The following is an 18,456-nucleotide window of genomic DNA, read 5'->3' on the forward strand; positions in this document are numbered from 1 at the left end:
TTATATTTTTGACATATTTTTGGACTCTCTGATGGTGAGCTACCTTTGATTCAAGAAACTCGTTTTGAGGAGAGCTGCCCTGCCTGAATTGGTAGGAACTGTGGACTCAGCTCTGGACCTGATGCAGAGTTGTGGACTCTGACTTGTGAACATTTTTTCCCCAACTAAAACTGAAAGGCCTAATCTTTTTCTCCAGACTACAATTACCCCTCGCCCCCTTTAAATCTTGTCTCTGTGGTCAACAGAATCCAGTATGGTGTTGAGCTCTTCCTGAACCTAGACTTTAAAATTAAACTATTGAGTTTGATTAAGAAACCCAGTCAATTGGTTACACATTCATCGGTGTCTGATGCTGAATGTTGCCCAAAATTGAGAACCACGATCAAGATTTGAATTGGTTATGAAGACGCTGTTTACAACAGGTAAGATTCTGGGTTTAGTCTGACTGTTTCTTGTTTCCCCCAGTGATTGGACTATGACTTGCATGTTGGCTTAACAGAGTTTCCATTCTCTCCTGGAGAGAGAGCCAAGCAACTTCTAACTGTACAAATTCACTATGTATCTTATATATCAATATTTGTATAGTATATTTCAACAAGTGTTTTACATTGTGGAAACATCAAACTCATGGATAAAGGGAGTTTACATTTTGTCAAGTGCCATTGTTAAAATCAATACACATCAAATATGATTCAAAAGAAACTCTAAACAGGTGTGTTCAGTCTTAATTAAAAGGAACTCTGTGTTTCACCTGCTTTGCAGTTTTCTGGAAGTTTGTTTTAGATTTGGTAGAAGGTTGCTACAACAGCAAATCCATAATGTATCTTGGTGCTATGCCAGTCAGCCTTTTTTTCTCTTTTTTTAATCACCTTGGCACTTTTTATGGAGGCTGTTGTCTTTGTCAGCTGGGCTGAAGTAATCTGAGCTATGATGCAAAGTCACACTGTGAAACCAGGCACAAAACGGGTCTGGCAGGTGAGAAACTCTGCTGGCCACGCCTATTCTACGAACCAAAGTATGAACTGCTCAACTGACGTGGGAGGCTGCAAGGAGGGGCGACGAAGAGCAACTCTTATAGTTAATGTTTCAGTTAGTTGAAAACCCAACTACACATGAAGAGGAGAAAGACGAACGGAGGAGTTTAATGTTTCACCATGTTCTGACTACTGCTGTAACAGAGATAACCTGGTTGTGAAAAAGCTCCACCCACTTGCTTTTACCTCCACTCTCAAGTTGTTGCTGTCCCAACTCCAATGGCAAAGAGAGATGTGGTAGGTTTTTAACCTCAATTTTGATTTCACTTTGAACTGTGGATGTTTGTCTTGCTGGTCTAAACCTGCGTAGAATGCCGTTTGTCTGTGGACGCAAGTGGAGGTGTGATGAATGATGATTTACCTGCAAAGCAGCAGACCCAATGAAGGATTCTGTCTTAACCCTTGTGCTTGTGAGGACTGAGGCAAACGTAGAGGACTATGGCAAATGATACAAGTTTTATGTGTGTGGGGTCGGTTGGACCTCATTTCTACATACAAGGGTTAAGATCCAATGAAGGATTCTGTCTGAAATTCAGCTTTAAGTTGATTTATTTTTTTTAACCCTTTCATGCACAGTGGTCACTCCAGTGGACAGCTGTCTAAAAGCCATTTTCTTGTTTCTTGTGGATTTTTATGTTATAAATGCACCCAGACCACTGAAGTGGACACTAATGCATCATAAAATACACCATCATCTACTGGCCATCAGCTGCAAATGCTAGAAATTATTTTTGTTAAATCCAATACGGCCGACCGACCCGGTCCCTCCTTCTACTGTAGACGACTCTTGCAGGTAAAAAAAAAATATTGTGACATGAAATAACCACTAAAGAACAATACTACTGATGTATTTTTCAAATAACTTTGTATTTGGAGAAAATTACAATTGATCACCTACAAAGAAAATAAAAAAAAACTTTTTTACAATTTTTCTCCTACTTTTTTTATGCCTTAAGAAAATTAAAAAAGAAAAAAAAAACTAACACAAAGGACCATAATTCATGCATGAAAGGGTTAAAGTGAACTTTTCATGATGTGAAAAAAACCAGTTTTCTGCTTTCCTGGTAGGATTTCTCATGGGATTTTCAGTAACTTATTTTGGACCTCAAAATAAACTTTTAGTTATCCAGACAATATGCTGCAGTTAATGTACTGTTAATGTACAAACCTAATATTCAGAATTAAACACGTGAAAATGTAGTTTGAATTAACACTTTGTGTGACACATGAAAACCAGTAACTTGACAATGAGCTACAAGCACACAATGTTCTAGTTTTGAAGAGGAAAAATAAGACCTAAAAGAAATGAAAGTACAATAACGATGAAGGAAAAAATCTGTTAAAACATTTACACAATGAAAACATTTTTTTTATTAACTCTTGAGTTTAGTTGTAAGCCAAACTCTTATGAGTACCACAGTAACACAATATCTGAGAAATGTTTTCCCAAAGCAACAAAACCAGTTATGGTGCACGGTCAACCTCATTTAGAGAGCAGAAACTACACATCACAAACTTGTCCGGTCACATTCACAACTACTGAAGTCAAGGAGGGAATGAATAGTTGTAACTTGTGCTCAAACAGGCTGAGTCACATTACATGAAACATTAAAGAATTTTAGTTTCCAATTTGACTGTCGTGACACTTCCTTAAGTTATCTTACCTTTCAGAGATTTAACCCCTTGTGCTTGTGAGGACTGAGGCAAACGTAAAGGACTATGGCAAATGATACAAGTTTTACGTGTGTGGGTTCGGTCGTACCCCATTTCTACATACAAGGGTTATGGTAAGCTTATGATAAAAAGCAAAAGCAGAACCATAGTCCCAAATGTTTGGGTAGTGAAGTAGATTTCATAAGAAAGCATATCATGTTTTTAGGTGGATTTTTTTTTTATTTATTGGTCAAATCTCCCTGCCTTGATTTGGCACATACAGGTAGCAAGTTGTCTCTGGATCACAGGGGTCAAACTAAAACACAGCTTATGACAAAACAATGTGACCTACTTACTTTGATGCTGAATGCAATCTTAATTTAATGATGCCAATAATAAGATATGCTTTGTGTAGAGGAAAACTGCTGTGTCACATTTAGGCAATAGGCTTCTCTGGCTAAAATGCAGAGACCGGACATGTGTGGGGGGGGAAATGTATTTAGGTAAATACAGGGTACTCTTTGAAAACCTTCTAAATGTTAAAGATTTAATACCTGAGTGGAGGTTCAGCGTCCAGCAGAACAATGACCCTCAACATACAAAGGAACAGAGATTGAAAACCTTTATGTGATGGAAAAGCTCAACTAGCATAAAGACGGACATCCAACTAAAAATCTGTGCAGAGTTGAAAACTGCTTCAGATTCTTTCACTGTGATTCGGCCATTTTTGATATGCACTTCCAGTTCAAGGTGGTTTTATAGGGTATTGATGGAGGGCCTTGCCTATTCAGAAAGAATAACCATCATAAAATGTTACTTTAACTTCACAGTTATACACTGCAGTGTGGATGCACCACATAAAATCTCCCGTTTACTTGTTTTCATTTTGTTCAGTTCTCCTTGGTGTTTCTAGTTTATTTTTTAGTTATTCTTTGTTACTGTTGTTGTATTAGGTTTCTTTAGTCTGGTTATTTATTGTTAAGAATGATTTCCTGATCCCCTGTGTACCCTCTTTTGTTCCCGGCTCTACTTTCTCTCTCCCAAGTCTGCTTCCTGCTTCCTCCACCTGCAATCAGCTCATCAGGTCTTTTGTTCAGCATTCAACCTCCTCAATATTTAAGCTTCTCATTTTCAGTCATTACTTGCCGGATCCTTTTTTCTACTCACAACATCTCCCGTCACTTCTCTGTGTTCTCCTTTTGTCTCCTTATAGTTTCTTTCCCCAGCATAATGTGTTTTTTGCTTTGGCTCCATTGATCTTTGTAAGTTTTTGTTTTCTAATATTTTCATTAAAATATTAAAAATTATCCACCGTTGCAGTTCCTGTGTGCGATTTGGTCCACCATCAACAAAGCCACACTTTATTACGTGTGTTTGCAATGTGACAAAAATCAATTAAAAAAAATTCAGTGTACAAATATTTCTGTAGGGCACTTTTCGTGTTTCCTAATAGAATACGGCAAAACTTCTAATGGAAAATTACTTATACAAATATTTCCCTGCTCTTTTCAACCTTTCCATTTTTGGTTACAGCATCACCTATAATAGCAAAACATCAACCATCTACTGGGTGAAACAGGAAGTAGGGCTATTTAAAAAGAAAGATATGTAATCCACCTTGTGAACTTTGCTGCAACACCTGTCAGTTTCTCCTTTTCAATCCTCAGTCTCAGTTTCCCATTCCTCCTTATCACCTGTCCTTTGTATGCCGACATCACCCAATCTTTCTGAAAAATCCAAATATTGATTCAGGCTTTTGTTGGGAATTTCTGACATGGCTGTGTGAAAGTGTGAGCAAAAGAGAAGGGAAAAGAAAGCGGTAGAAAGAAAATCTGAAAGGAATTCCTAAACCTCTCGTTTTAGCTTCAAGCTTATTCTGGTGTGGAGTCAAATATAAACTTGATAAGTTTGGTTCTTTGTGTTACCATGATCTTACGGATCCTTTTTTCTACTCACAACATCTTAATTGATCTTAGGCACCCCAACATGATCTTATGTTGGGGTGCCTATTTTCTTACTTATTGTTTTTATTTACTAAGAACTCGTTTTTCACCCCTCTACATTTTCATAAAAAAATAATGTCATGGTATCAGTGTCTTGGCAGCAAACTAATAATAATAATAATAATAATAATAATAATAATAATAATAATAATAATAATAATAATTTGTACCGCACTTTTCATTAGAAAAAATTTCAAAGTGCTACACAGTGCAACTAAAATCGTAGATAAAATCAACATAATAAAAATCATGTGGAGGCAGAATAGGCTTGCTTAAATAAAAAAGGTCTTTAAGCCTCTTTTGAAGTCAACCAGTGGTTGCGGAGCTCTCAAATAATCCGGGAGATAGTTTCAGAGACGGGGGGCAGCCACAGCGAATGCCCGATCTCCTATGGTCCTTAATCTGGATCGAGGAAGGTTGAGGAAGTTGCAGTCTTGTGATCGTAGAGATCTGGTGGATGAATGTGGAATGAGAAGGTCCTTCAGAGAATCCGGTGAAGTTCTGTTTAAACATTGGTGGGTAATGAGAGCAAATTTGTACTGAATTCTGTAGGTGACAGGAAGCCAATGAAGGTCATGCAGAATAGGTGGAATATGGGCAGATTTACGGGCTCTCAATAGAATCCTGGCTGCGCTGTTTTGCAAGTGACAAGCATACATTTTCTTTTTTGTGTTATAAGCACCACTTTACTTTCCCAAGAATAAATCCCATATTAATGAACAAACTCAATTTAATATCATGTTTTTTTTACATTCTCCTCTTCCTCTTCCTAAGGACTCACCTCCTCCCCCCTACTACCCTGTTGGTCTACACACTCAGCCCCCCCTCAGACCATATGAAGAAGTGGTGTATGGCTCAAATCCAGGGCTGACTCTCCCAAACCACCCCCGTTACATCCCCCAGTACCCCCCACCCTATGTTCTGCCCCCAGTCACTGAACCCAGTCCATGTGAGTAAAATCTACAGTTGTTGAGATTAAACAAGTCTCTATGTTTTTTTTTTGTTTTTTTTTATCATCTGTGACTTCTCTGTTTCTGTCCAGTGCCTAAGAAGGAAAAGAGCTGCTGTGGAGACAAGGCACAGTTCCTCAAGGCGGCGGCGGCGACTCTGCTGGTGCTTGCTGTGCTGGGAGTCGCTATATGGCTTGGAGGTAATGTTTGTCTATCCATGTACATGAGTTAATGTAGTCATAAATATTAATCGACTCCTCCAACATAGCACTGATACCGTTTTAAGCCATGACACAGACAGCCTAAAGACATGTTTATATACGTCTGCTTCTCTCTGTTTTAGCCATGTCTAGTTTATTAATTTGAGTAAATAATTCAGAGTTTACACAAAATCAATAGCATCAGGGTTTATTCATCAGGATATTTTCACCTTGACACCAAACCCCTAGTTAAACACCCATTCATCAGTACAGCATGCTTTACATTGTAAAAATCAATGGTGCTTTTCTGACAATGTGTGACCTGAAACGTGCTTAGCTTTAGCATTTTTTTTTTTATTTTTTATTTTTTAAAGGATGTAGGTGGTCGTTTTCAGTGAACTCACATCCTGTTCACAATGTTTTTGTGCAGTGCAATTTGCTTGTAAATGGTAAGCTAACGGAGGCATGATTATTTTGTGTTTTGGTATGACACATTAGAAAAGGTACAGAGAGTTATTTGCTCTGTAAAGTCACAACATAAAAAATAGAAAAATAGAATCCTGGGCTTCATTTGTTTTCTACAATAGTGGTTCTGCTTACCCAGAAATGTTTGAGCACATTACACAGAAAAGGTCACACAATGTAAAAAAAACAACAAAAAAAAACAGGTCACATAGAATAAAACAAATGAAGGAACTTGGGCTGACAATAAAGTCTTCTCTTCACTTTTTTTGTAACATTGTTTTGATCAATTTGGTTTCCAGGGAAAACACAGTTAGATGAAGAAAACGTGTGCACAGCTTCTGCTCTCACACACAAATGTTCCATTTTCATTTAAACTTACAGTTTGTGTCGTTTTTTGTTCTTTTATTTGTTTGCTTTTTGTTAGACTTGTCGAACATTTCATTAACTAATAAGCTCCACTTCAACGTCCACAGTTTATTATGGCACCAAGGCATTAGCGGACGCAGAGTATGGTGACAACAGCAAACCAAATCTTGACGAAGATGATGCTTTGCTTCAGCATGACACCTGCTCCAACAACACTGTCCAGTGTGACGCAATCAAGGACTGCCAGCTGGGCACTGATGAAACAAACTGTGGTGAGTACACTACACACAGGCACACAATCAGACTAAACCAGACAGGTTGTTTCTTAAAATACACTGTCGTAAAGCGATTTCTGTTCAACTTTTTTTCAAACTGTGAATCAGTGAGAAGAGAATAATAAAATAAATGCTAAGAGTTGAAAGTTAGTTTGACATGTCCCTTTAAGGACATGTTTATGGTTGTAAATGTGTGCAAAAGAACGTGGATAGCTAAGCTAAATGCACCTTTTCTCCAAAAAAAAAGAACAAAAAAAAACCAAGCTAATAAAAAAAACATACTCGCTCCATGTCTTCTATAGTGCAATTCGGAGAGAGCAACAGCCTGGAGGTGAGAACAGCCCAAGATGGACGCTTTCTACCTGTGTGTTACAGTGGCTGGAACAAGGACTATGCTGACCGTGTCTGCTCGCAGCTCGGATTAAGACAGTAAACAAATTTTTGTTTTTAACAAACACTATACAGTGACAGAAATGTATTGATCATTTGCTAACTAAAACCATCCCTTGGCTTCTTTAAAGTACTTTTTAAACCTCTCTATCAGATCCAGTTACAGCAGCCATCAGTGAGAATTAGATTTTCAGTCTGCAAACTCTGTCATACCCACAGAGCTCCATTTCATTTCTCCTCCCCTGCTGCCCGTGTGCTTAGACTTCAATTGAAAATTGTAGAAATTGCCGTCGTCTCTCAGCTTGACAGAACCAGAGTCAGTTTCCAGCACCAATCAGGGGCTGATTTGATGAAATTTCTGCTGTGTTGGCTGATTTGCTTTCTCGGTTGTCTGAATCATCTCTTTTTTTCCCTTCTTCAGGTCCTACTTAAGTGAAGAAATTGATTCCAATCCATCCATGGCTTTAAAACTGAACGGCAATTCAGCTTCTCTTATTCAGGGTCTCTTAAATACCAGGTAAACCGGCTTAATCTGCTCATGCTCAGACTGTTTCCTTTTAGGCATGTGCTTATGGTAACTGGCATGTGTTTCCTGCTGCATTCTGCAGTTCCTCCTGTCCAAACGACAAGACCGTCTCCCTGCAGTGTGTGGGTAAGAAGCCTCCATCTGCTCCTACAGTCACACAACAGCGTCCATTTTCTTTCCTTCGTTGTTCGTTTTAACTCATGTAAAACCTTGCGCTCACACAGTTTCGCTTTCAACTTTTATTTTTTTGTCACATTTGTAGTTTTGAAATTTAAATAATGAATAGGAGGTCTTATAAAAAAAGACTGCAAAGGTTTAAAATGATTTTTGGAGGGGGGGGTTGTGTCAATGTTTATGCTTTTATTTGCCTGCTATTTCCCACACTACTTACCCAACTGCGAAGATGACACCTACTTCCACTGTTGTTCTAGCCGCCTGCAACCACCTGTTGTTTCTGCATGTGCTGGACAATTTAAACCATTTGAGATCCAGATTAGACCTAAATTAGTTGTCAAATTGATCACTTGCCAGCTCAAGTGGGTCCAATACATGAATGCAGGCCTAAATATTACCAATCCATCCATTCTCTGTACCTGCTTAACCTTTGCATGGTTATGAGGTGAGTGACGCCTCTCTCTCGAGAAGAACAGGGAACAGGGAAGAACAGAGGAAAACCGAACAACCAACCACTCACGTCCACACCTTAGAGCAACTTTGAGAGGTCGGTCAATCAAGAGGCACACTCGGAGAGTCCCTCTTACAGCGTGACAGGAATATGCAAAAGCCATGTCTGACGGCCAACAACAGCTCCACCATGAAGCCAGTACCCATCAAACCCTGCATAAATATGTTGGCCATGAAACGCAAAACAAATGCTATAGTGCTGGAAACAAAGGTAGGCTGAACATTCTGACATACCTGGAAGCAAGAAATATGCTAAGGAGTGGCTAAGGACTGATACCACTGAAGGTTATATGACACAGTTGGTGAATGAGTCACTAAAATAAGACCAACTGAGAACATAAAAACACAAACTGATGCTAACTTTTTTACCTATATAGAGCAGCTGGACAAAAAAAATAAATAAATAACTAAATCAAACCTTGAATGAATAAATCTTTTCCCTATATTCACTTTTCTCTTCCTCAGACTGTGGTAAACAGCCGGCTACATCCCGGATCATTGGGGGCACTGTATCTAAATTGGGTCAGTGGCCATGGCAGGTGTCGCTTCAGTTCCAAGGATCCCACGTCTGTGGCGGTGTCCTGATCTCACCAGATTTTGTGCTGACCGCTGCTCATTGTTTCCCCAAGTGAGTGATGCAGAAATTCCCATTGTAGCGCTTACTTTTTCCACTCTATTGTTCACAATGTAAAAACTGTGAGCTACGTTAAAACTGCAGAGCATCGTAACAGTATTTGGCTAATGAGTTCATGGAAAGCTAGGATTTTGAAATAAGCCGTGACCAGTTCACTCCTTTACGGTGAAAAATGTATTTCGGTTCCTGTCACCGCAGCGAGTACCTCTCTGCTGAAAGCTGGAAAGTGTATGCTGGAATCGTGTCTCTGGATAAACTAACTCAACCCTACCTGGTTCAGAAGATCGTACTCAACGAGAACTACAACAGCAGGACCAGTGACCAAGACGTTGCTCTTCTGAAGCTTAGGTCTCAAGTTACTTTTAACGGTGAGAGTCATTTTTACCTTAGTGCCACTTTTTTGAGAAATCTTTAGGAGCACTAGAAACCTTTCTTTTTTTTCTGTTTTTTGTAAGAAGTACCCACAACTACTGAAGACTCCAGCTATAGGTTAAATAGTACATAAGGTGTCTTAGATTAGAAAACATTCATGCCTTTGTTGTGTGTATTTTATTGGGATGTTACATGATAATCACAGTAAAAATAACCTCCATTATGTAATTTGGTTGTCTATAAGGACAAACTGCCTGAGGCAACTTCAGAGAAAATTGTAAATGTCCTGTGAAGGTCTGCTACATTTTTTAAAAAAAGAATAAAGTACAGTGCTGTTAATGTGTTACTAGCAAAATGTGTTTCCCTTACAGGTAAACCTTTGCTTTATTATCCAGTCTCACTTTGAGAATTTGATAAAAACACATTTTGTCTGTCCTTCAATTTCCTCGAGGAAGCACAAAGCTACTGATGAATTTACTGAAGTTTAATGCAGTTGTGTTTTACAGATAATGTTCAGCCAGCCTGCCTTCCACTCATTGGCCAGGACTTTCCACAAGGAACCAGTTGCTGGACGTCTGGTTTTGGCACTACTCGGGCAGGATCAGGTAAAAAAAATAAATAAAAAATGCTGTAACTGGTTTCAGTGAAAAATATACAAGGAAAAATGTGTGCTAAAGCACTAAAAACATAATAGCACATTGCTAAGGCAGGTAAACCCTACAACATCATTGAAACATGTCTGAATGGAACATCAAGCATAGAAACAGCAAAATGTTTACAAAAATAATAGCAAATGTAGTTCAGGGGGGAGCAGTTCTCTCTTTTTTTCTGAGAAGGGCTAGCTCTCCACTTTGAATACCCTCGGGCTGCACTGACAAGCAATTGCTGTATTTTCTTGTCCATTATGTGATTATGAATTGAAAGAGTTCATACAGCTGGTTGCAAATTGTGTTATTCGAACGCAATAATTGGCTTTTGTTTCATATTTTAAATGTTTTGGCATGTTTAGAGTTTTTTGGAAACAAAATGTGTCACTTTGACAGGTTTTGAAAATGTGGAGTTTGACTTGAAAGCTGCATAAAAGCAGAAGGTAGAACATTAGTAAAGAAACGTCAGTGTTGCTGAAAGAACACAAATAACCTGTCAGCAGCTTGTGTATTAACTACTTAATTAATCATTAATTGAAAAAGACAATGCAAACATGAGGGAGAGGCCCTGTTTTATTTGATTGATCTAAAAAAATTTAGTGGAATAAAATCCTAAGTTTGTAACAGTTGCTATGATACTGCACACAAATGTGAAATTGTATCTGTTCTTAGGCATTACTAGCATATTTCACTCACCCTGTTTGTCTCCAATTAAAGCAACCGTCTCAAAGGACCTAATGGAAGTGAGTGTGGACATCATTAGCACACAGGTGTGCAACACTGCATCGGTGTACGGCGGTGCAGTGACCAGTAACATGATTTGTGCTGGGAAATTGGAAGGAGGCAAAGATTCCTGTCAGGTGAGGCTATTTTATGACAATCAGTCATAAAATGGGGTAAATTCACAAAGCTATGTGCGTGTGTTAAATCAAACGACAAATGTCTATATTCATTTAAATTAGAGCCACAGCTAACACTGTTGTGCTATGTGATATTCTCAAACATCAAAGCTGCTCATATCACAGATAATGGGTTAAAGAAAGTATCATCTGCTGAAAGCTGGAGCAAAATTTTGGAAAAACGTTTTAAGAAAAGAGGGAACATTTTTGAAGACAATTTTTGAAATTGAGTTTAAATCAGTTGTTGTTTTTTTTTTTTTTTTTTTTGCTTTGTTTTTTTGAAAATGGAAAATATAAAATTTGATTGGGAAACATTTCAGCACATTGTGTGTCACATGAAACAATATTTTAAATATTAGATGTCTGAGATATTTCGGTCTTTCACTCTGTAGGTCTTTAACTTTGCTACTTTTCTGAAGTAGTCTTTTAGAAATGAATGTAAAGTGTCGCCGTTTAATGGTTTCGATGACCGTGTTTGTGTCTGCATGTATTTTATTTTAACCCTGCAGTGAATATGAGGCAGAAATGCAGCAGGTGGCACGTGAAAAGCAAAGAACAGAGCAAATTACACTTCCTTGTCAATTTCCCCCTCTCTCTTTGATTAGACACAAAAATGACAGGTAACGGATTTTGCCATCTTTTCATGTGTATGATTTAGGGTGACAGTGGAGGACCTTTGGTGTGCAAAGGAGATAGCCGTTGGTACCTGGTGGGGCTCACCAGCTGGGGATCGGGTTGTGGCGACGTAAACAAGCCTGGTATCTACACCAGAGTGAGCCGTGTTCTCCCTTGGGTCTACAGCAAAATGCAGGTAAGAATTGAGAATTTTTACTTATTTATTTTTCTCTCACCATGTTGATGTTCATATTTGCACTGATTTTTTTTTTTTACATTGCTTCCTCTTTTTTTATATTTTTTTCTCACAGCAAGTGAAGCCTTAATATCTCCCACACGTCCAGCCTAGTTAATGAAGTCTGCACTACAAACTCGTGTTTGACGAAGAAATCGCAACACACACAAGAGCATAGGGATGAGAGGACACTACAGCCAACATAAAAGGTTACATGTTGGCTTATGGGGGATTCAGAAAGATAAAAAATACTAAATAAGTTGATTCAGTATCAGGCTAGCATTTTTTGATTTTGGGTGTTTCACTCTTACATTAGCTGGGCTTCAAAAATGGCTCACCTTTCTATATTTAATTTTTGCCAATGATGGTCCTTATTATCGTGATCCCACTGATCAAAGTTTCACTTTAAAAATGAAGGATATAAATATATATATATGTAGAGCTATAAGATATTGTCAACAGGTATGTTCTTCTCAGGGCAATGTCTGGTTTTTGTTGTTTGTCTGTTTACAGTTTAGAAATTAATATTTTACTTTGTACTGAAATCAAAGAGATTTTATACATGTATTTGGAATTTTGTGAACATAAACTAATTTTTGTGGATTTTGTCTTATTGTGTTCTTTGTTCACACATTTTCTACTTCCTAAATGTTCCCACGGTTGGAGAGGCACACAATTTCTGTAAGTGAAGTTTCCATAGTCTGAGATGATTTTGGGAGCCATGTCATTAGTCCACCGTGTGTGTGCAGCCATGTGACAGGAATGGCTGGACACAGTTTTAGAAGGTTTAGGACACTTCAAGATTCCCTGCAGAGAGACTTTTGTCAATATCTTGATTTAATTTTCCTGGTGGCTTGGTAAAAAGCCGGCTCGGTATTCCACACTTTGGTTCATACAGAAGGTCTGGAATCTATTGGGAAGCAGTCACTTGCTGGAGGCGTGGACAAAACGTTTGAATTTAAAACCAAATTGCTTGGGCATGACAAATGAAATGCACTAGACTGAAGTTACGGCACTTACCAGTAAACAACCATCCCCCACTGCAAAAAGAGAAGTGCCGAGCCGAACCAGATGGCTGTTGATGTTAGGTCATATCAATTTTTGGAAGTCTGGCCAACACGGCTTTGTTCACTTCCACCGTTGCCATTCTAGCGCATAAAACTGACACCCACAACTTCATTCACAACTTCCCCTTCTGTTTGTTGATGGAACCAGTTGAAATCCCACCAGAGAAATCCAGTTCAATGGGAGAAACTCCAGACAGAGCACTGGAGGGAGATGAGAATGGAGCAGAATTGCATCGGAAGGCAATGAGCAGGCAACATTGTCAAGCAAAAAAAACAAACTGTGTTTGACTATCAAGAAGTTGATGGACACCAGACCAAAATAACTCAAACCGAGCTGCAGACCAGCCACAGACCAGATGGCCTCCACGTCACGCTGCATTGATGCATTCATGCAAAATGAATGAAATGAGCCCTAGTCATGTGTTGGATGCGTTTACTGTTACATGACATGAACAAACTATTCAATAGCTTTTAATAATGAGTAAATTAGTTAGTAATATCCAAACCAGTAACCAGATTAAAGTTATCCAAGTTTACTGTGTGTTACTATTTCTTTTTTCAATAAAGAATAAAGTAAAATTGATAAAGTAACTAATTACTTTATTTCTTTCTTTTTTTTTTTTTTAGAATAAATCTAAAGAATAGTCGGATTACCTTTTCAAGGTAACTGTGGCAACACAGGTTATGTAATATTACTACGTGGAGAACTAATTTTGAGTTTCCATTTTTGTAAGACATATTATTGAAAATCAACATAAATCAACATTAACCCTTTATATTTGTCAATAAAACTTTTAGAAGGTATTCTAATTGTGAAGCGCCAGTATATGCTACGAATATGAGACAAATAAAAAATAAAAAAATCCGTATGATGGAATCTATATACTACCAGTCTGTGCAGAGCGAGCAAAGACGGAGAGAGACAGAGAAAAGGGTAGCGACAGGATCCAACACACGGAGAAAAGCTGTTGCTGCAGGAACCACGTTGTTATCCATCACGTCTGTTTTTTGTTTTTTTTGTTTTGGTTTTTTTTTTTTTTTCCCAGGAGAAGTCGTGTCTACATGATCGTTGTGCAACATACAAACAGATGAGCTGCCTTGTCGAAACCAAATCGTTAGTGAAGCAAGCAGATTGATCGTCACTGATCATCGCGGGCGGATATATATTAATACATATATATATATATATATTACATAAGTACAAACCCGAACGTCCTCCGGAGAAACAACAGGTAAGTTGATGAGCGCATATTTGATTTCTGACGTTGCCGCTGCCGTGCATGTTTGCTGGGAAATGATGTGTTTCACGTGCATTTGGACTGGCTGTCACATTCAGCAGGCACAATGCGGCTCCGCGGTCCAAATAACTTGCAGGGACGCAATTAACACTTCCAGTCAAACCGTGAGGGTGTGGCTGCTGGCAAGAAAACACGGGTGATTAATTGACTTTTTCTGATTGCTCATCAGATGAGTACGTTCTTTTCTTTTCTTTTCTTTTCTTTTTTCTTTTCTTTTCCTTTTGACATAAATATCAAGTTCTATCTAATGTCTCAGGGTTCTGCAGAAAAGGAAACACCAGCTCAGAGACGAGCGGTGTCTTTGTTTTCCGCTCCAGAACATGATCCACAGGTTGGGGAGGACCGATGCGCTGCCGTCACAGACTGGATGGGAATGGATTTTGCTCCGGAGTAATGACGATGTCATTACACGTTAAGGGTGGCTTAGGCTAATAGTCTTACTCGTTTTTATTGATGTAAAGGTTATTGATGACCTTGTAGGATCAACTTCATTTCCCAATCACATTTGACTTGTGCATTTCTGGAGGATTTTACAGTTTTGCTGAAATTCAGTCTTGCACTTTTGATTTTAAAGCTGTGGGCCACACCCGCTTTTTTTCTTTTCTTTTTTTCTTCTGTTTCTAAATGTACACTGACTGATTTATTGTCCCTGCCTGTGTTTTCATATAAGGCCACCATCGATTCGCGGACCTTTTTCTCATTCAGCTGCGATTTCTTATTGGATACTGTGGAACGACGCACATTGTTGTCATGGTGATTTAACATTTTCATTACGACGATGGCGGATATAAGGGGTGGGTTCCTGCACATGGTTTATGGAGGGCAATGTGACCCATTTGTTTATCCTAGATTTAAAAAAGACAGAGAGGAGTGAATGAATGAAAACCTTCCTTATCGGTGGTTTGAATTACTTTAATAAAAATACAGTCAAACATAAGAGGACCATTTCTGATGACATTACCAAAAAAAACAGCTGTTACTGGGTCATCAGGCTCGTGATAGTTTATCTGGAACAAAATCATACCTTATATGACCTTTTTGTTTCTTCCCGAAAAATGTAAAACTGTATAAATGTGTTTTTGTCCCGCATCCCCTAAATACGTCTAAAAACCAACAAGCTTAAACATTTTCATCTTGCTGGTAAAGCTCCTCCTTCCACCCCGTCATGTGAACGATGAGTCTCATATCATTTTTTATTATTTTATGCATTTTCACATGCGACTTCTATACAACAGACTGCCTCTCCACAGTCCTCACCTCAGACAGTGTCTCCCCTAAATGCCCTTCACTAAGCTTTCTCAACAGACAGTGTTGCCCCCCCCCAGGGTGTGCTTCATGTCTCCTACCTTGACCGTCTCTCTCCTTGCCCTCTCCTTGTACCTATGTTGTAAAAAAAACAAAAAAAAACCCTCTCCATCTGTTGTGTTATTGTCCCCCCACCTCCTCCTCCTCCTCTCTGTGATATAAAGTGTCTAGAATAGAATAGGTTAGCTCTTTATTTGTCCCTCAGTGGGGGGATTCTGAGCATGGAGACAAACACATTTAGTACGCCAAGACGGACATTTAAAAAAAACAAAACAACGACAAACAGAAAAGGGGAAAAGCTTTTTGGCCCTCTATGAATAAAGTAAGCTGGTTTTACCTCCTTTGGCAGCAAAAATGTCCATCAAGCGTTTGCGATAACTGAGAGTGAGTATTTTATATGGATGCAAAGAAATCTCGCCTGACTCTTCTTTGCGGAACTGTTGCATTTCACCCATATTGGAGTTTTTTTTGTTGTTGTTTTTTGTTTTCTTTTTTATGAATGACCCCCACCATTGGAATGAGATTTATGTCTGAAATTTGACTTGACCTCTCTGAAACATTCAGTCTGTTCTGAATCATTCGGAGGTGGACTTGCAGGTGGGATTTGGATCATCACCCAGGTGCGTTTTGAGCTTAATGTCACGTGGCTGAAGATTCTTCTTTTCAGGATTCTTCTTCCATCAATTCTGTCCTGCTTCAGCTAAAGGGCCCCCATCACACTTCCTCCGCCATGTTTAGCTTTGAATTGCTGTCTCATGTCATGTTATGTCATGTCACCTTCCTAAAATTTCCACTTTTGTTTCATCAGTCCACAGAACACTTTCCCCTAAAGTCTTGGGGATCATTGAGATGTTTTCAAGCAAAATGTGTATGCATTCTTTGTACCATTTGTGCCATTTTTGGCCAGGTTCTTTATTTATTCTTGACTTGTAAGAATAAATAAATATTCTTGTGGTGCTTTAGATGTTGTTGTGAGTCACTCTTTTTCTCTGAGGGTCATTTTGAGGGGCCGACCACTCCTTCTAAGCTTCGCCATTAGATGTTTTCTTCTTTTGTGGAGAAATGCTTTCACTGCGGTTCACTGGAGTCCCAAAGCGCCAGAAATGTTTTTCTTTTTCCTTCTGTTTCATTCTGATAAATATCAGCGACTTAGGTTTTCATATTTTCTCGATTTTGTTTAAATTAAATGTGATGTGTTGCTATTTGAGTTTTTTTTTTGCCTTCTTCACATTGTCAGACAGGTTTCATTTAAATCATTTGATTAATTATGTCTCTGTGTGGTTAGTAAAATTAGACTCAGCTTTCTAAAATATGTGGCTCATTAAAGGTAATTAATGATTTAAGCATTAAGGCAATTATGTTTTTTTTACATATCTGCAGTTGCTTGGAAGAAGTCGCTTTTACACAACGGCCTCTGAAGCTGCGCAGATGATCTGTGTTTTCTAAATCAGGTGGATTATTCTTGTCCTGTTCGCCCTCTTCTGTCCCTTCATCTCCTTCTTCTTCTCTCAATTTGGCCGCGGCATCACACGTGTGTAAGTCCTGGGAAAGGGTGAGGATTCAGGAAGGAGAAAAAAAAGCAAAAATCTGTTTTATGTATTTGTAGTTTTGTTAAGACGTGGACAGTTAGAATGATGCGATTTTTAAAGGGTTCTATTATGAAGACAAACAAGGCTTAGAATGAAGAAACAGATAAAAACAAATTGGAGTTAAAGAAGGTGAAAGCACTACAGGAAAACACATAAAAACATTTAAATAAGGACTAGAATTTACCAAATAAATTGGAAATAATGTTCTAAAAAATGTATGACATACAAATATAAGGTCAAAGCACTGTTAAATGAGATATTTGAATTGAACATGTATGGCGTATAGTTTGGGGACAACCTTCAGTCATCAAATCCGCTGTGAAAACCAAAAAAAGCCTCTTAAAATATGCAAATGTGACACACTGTCGTTCAGATTAGCTTATAAGGTAGACAATAGAACGCTACATATAACTTATAAAGGGATGTATCTCTCTGGTCCATTCCAAATTTGATGAAAATGCTCAATTATTTGTAACTTTGATAAAGGCGCTTTTGTGTAAACACATATGCAGCAGGAACTAACCTTAAGAACATTGAATTAAGGATTAGAATATGAAGCACACATAATTGTTGATATAAATTAAGGTAAATAAAGTAAAGTATGCAATAATTGTTTCTTTTTTTTCTTCCTTAACAAACCTTTAGTCTAGTGGAGCATGTTTATTCCCTTCTGTACTTCTTTCATTATTTCAGAGATGTTTGAAGAGCTTACAAACTACTATTTATAGAAAGGCTGAGACAGTGAGTGTACATGTGCAGCAACGCGATGTTGACGTTTATGATTTGTTTCTGCTGATACCGTAATGAGGCTCGGAAAGGACAAGCAGCCAAATGGACCTGAATAGACCTGCAGTGAGTCAAGCGGTGAGGTTTGCGACCCGTTTAGCCCTTTAAAACAGGAACGGTGAAGCAGGAGACGTAATAAAACCTCCAGGATCCTGAGCGTTGTTCAACTGTGACGCCCTGCTAAGTGTGGCTTTAGGTTGCCTTCAGAATTTCCTTTTCAACATGTAGAGACAGACGATGTGGGGATTGGTGTGTTTTGACCAATTCAGCCCAGAAACGGGTCAGATATAAATATAAATGGTGCTGGTGGATTCAGAGCACATACGGTATGAGACACAGCGGATGCGTGTGTGAGCAGCACACTGAGCAGTCTATATGAAAATAGGTCAAGGTTACGTGTTGTCCTATGGGACGATAGCTTTCTGTCTGCTTGGAAGAGGCTGAACCTGTGTGGCTTAAAAAA

At 38.6% G+C, this 18,456-nt stretch overlaps 2 protein-coding genes across 2 annotated transcripts in view; both read left to right on the forward strand.

Moving 5' to 3' along the window:
- The first annotated feature begins 1,069 nt into the window (after positions 1–1,069).
- Positions 1,070–12,551, forward strand: tmprss13a (transmembrane serine protease 13a). Its single transcript, XM_008425711.2, has 13 exons — positions 1,070–1,271; positions 5,465–5,639; positions 5,733–5,840; positions 6,779–6,943; positions 7,249–7,375; positions 7,758–7,853; positions 7,945–7,988; positions 9,012–9,174; positions 9,379–9,548; positions 10,059–10,157; positions 10,917–11,059; positions 11,757–11,909; positions 12,025–12,551. The coding sequence occupies exons 1-13, from the start codon at positions 1,254–1,256 to the stop codon at positions 12,037–12,039; spliced, it is 1,476 nt and encodes a 491-aa protein (XP_008423933.1). The 5' UTR covers positions 1,070–1,253; the 3' UTR covers positions 12,040–12,551.
- A 4,508-nt stretch (positions 12,552–17,059) lies between these two features.
- The window catches only part of fxyd6 (FXYD domain containing ion transport regulator 6), a gene marked incomplete at its 5' end in the record, with an annotated part of 7,991 nt that continues 6,594 nt past the window's right edge, over positions 17,060–18,456 (forward strand). The window contains one exon of the mRNA XM_017308343.1: positions 17,060–17,153. Within this exon, the coding sequence (XP_017163832.1) occupies positions 17,060–17,153 (94 nt within the window). The remainder of the gene's footprint in view (positions 17,154–18,456) is intronic.

The sequence above is a fragment of the Poecilia reticulata genome, linkage group LG13 (genome assembly GCF_000633615.1).
Source record: "Poecilia reticulata strain Guanapo linkage group LG13, Guppy_female_1.0+MT, whole genome shotgun sequence".
NCBI classification, from domain to species: domain Eukaryota; kingdom Metazoa; phylum Chordata; class Actinopteri; order Cyprinodontiformes; family Poeciliidae; genus Poecilia; species Poecilia reticulata.

Coding starts and splice junctions, on each gene's coding strand:
- tmprss13a (XM_008425711.2), top strand. Junction 7,376..7,757: donor TCGCAGCTCGGATTAAGACA/GTAAACAAATTT, acceptor TCCCTTCTTCAG/GTCCTACTTAAGTGAAGAAA. Junction 10,158..10,916: donor CACTACTCGGGCAGGATCAG/GTAAAAAAAATA, acceptor CTCCAATTAAAG/CAACCGTCTCAAAGGACCTA.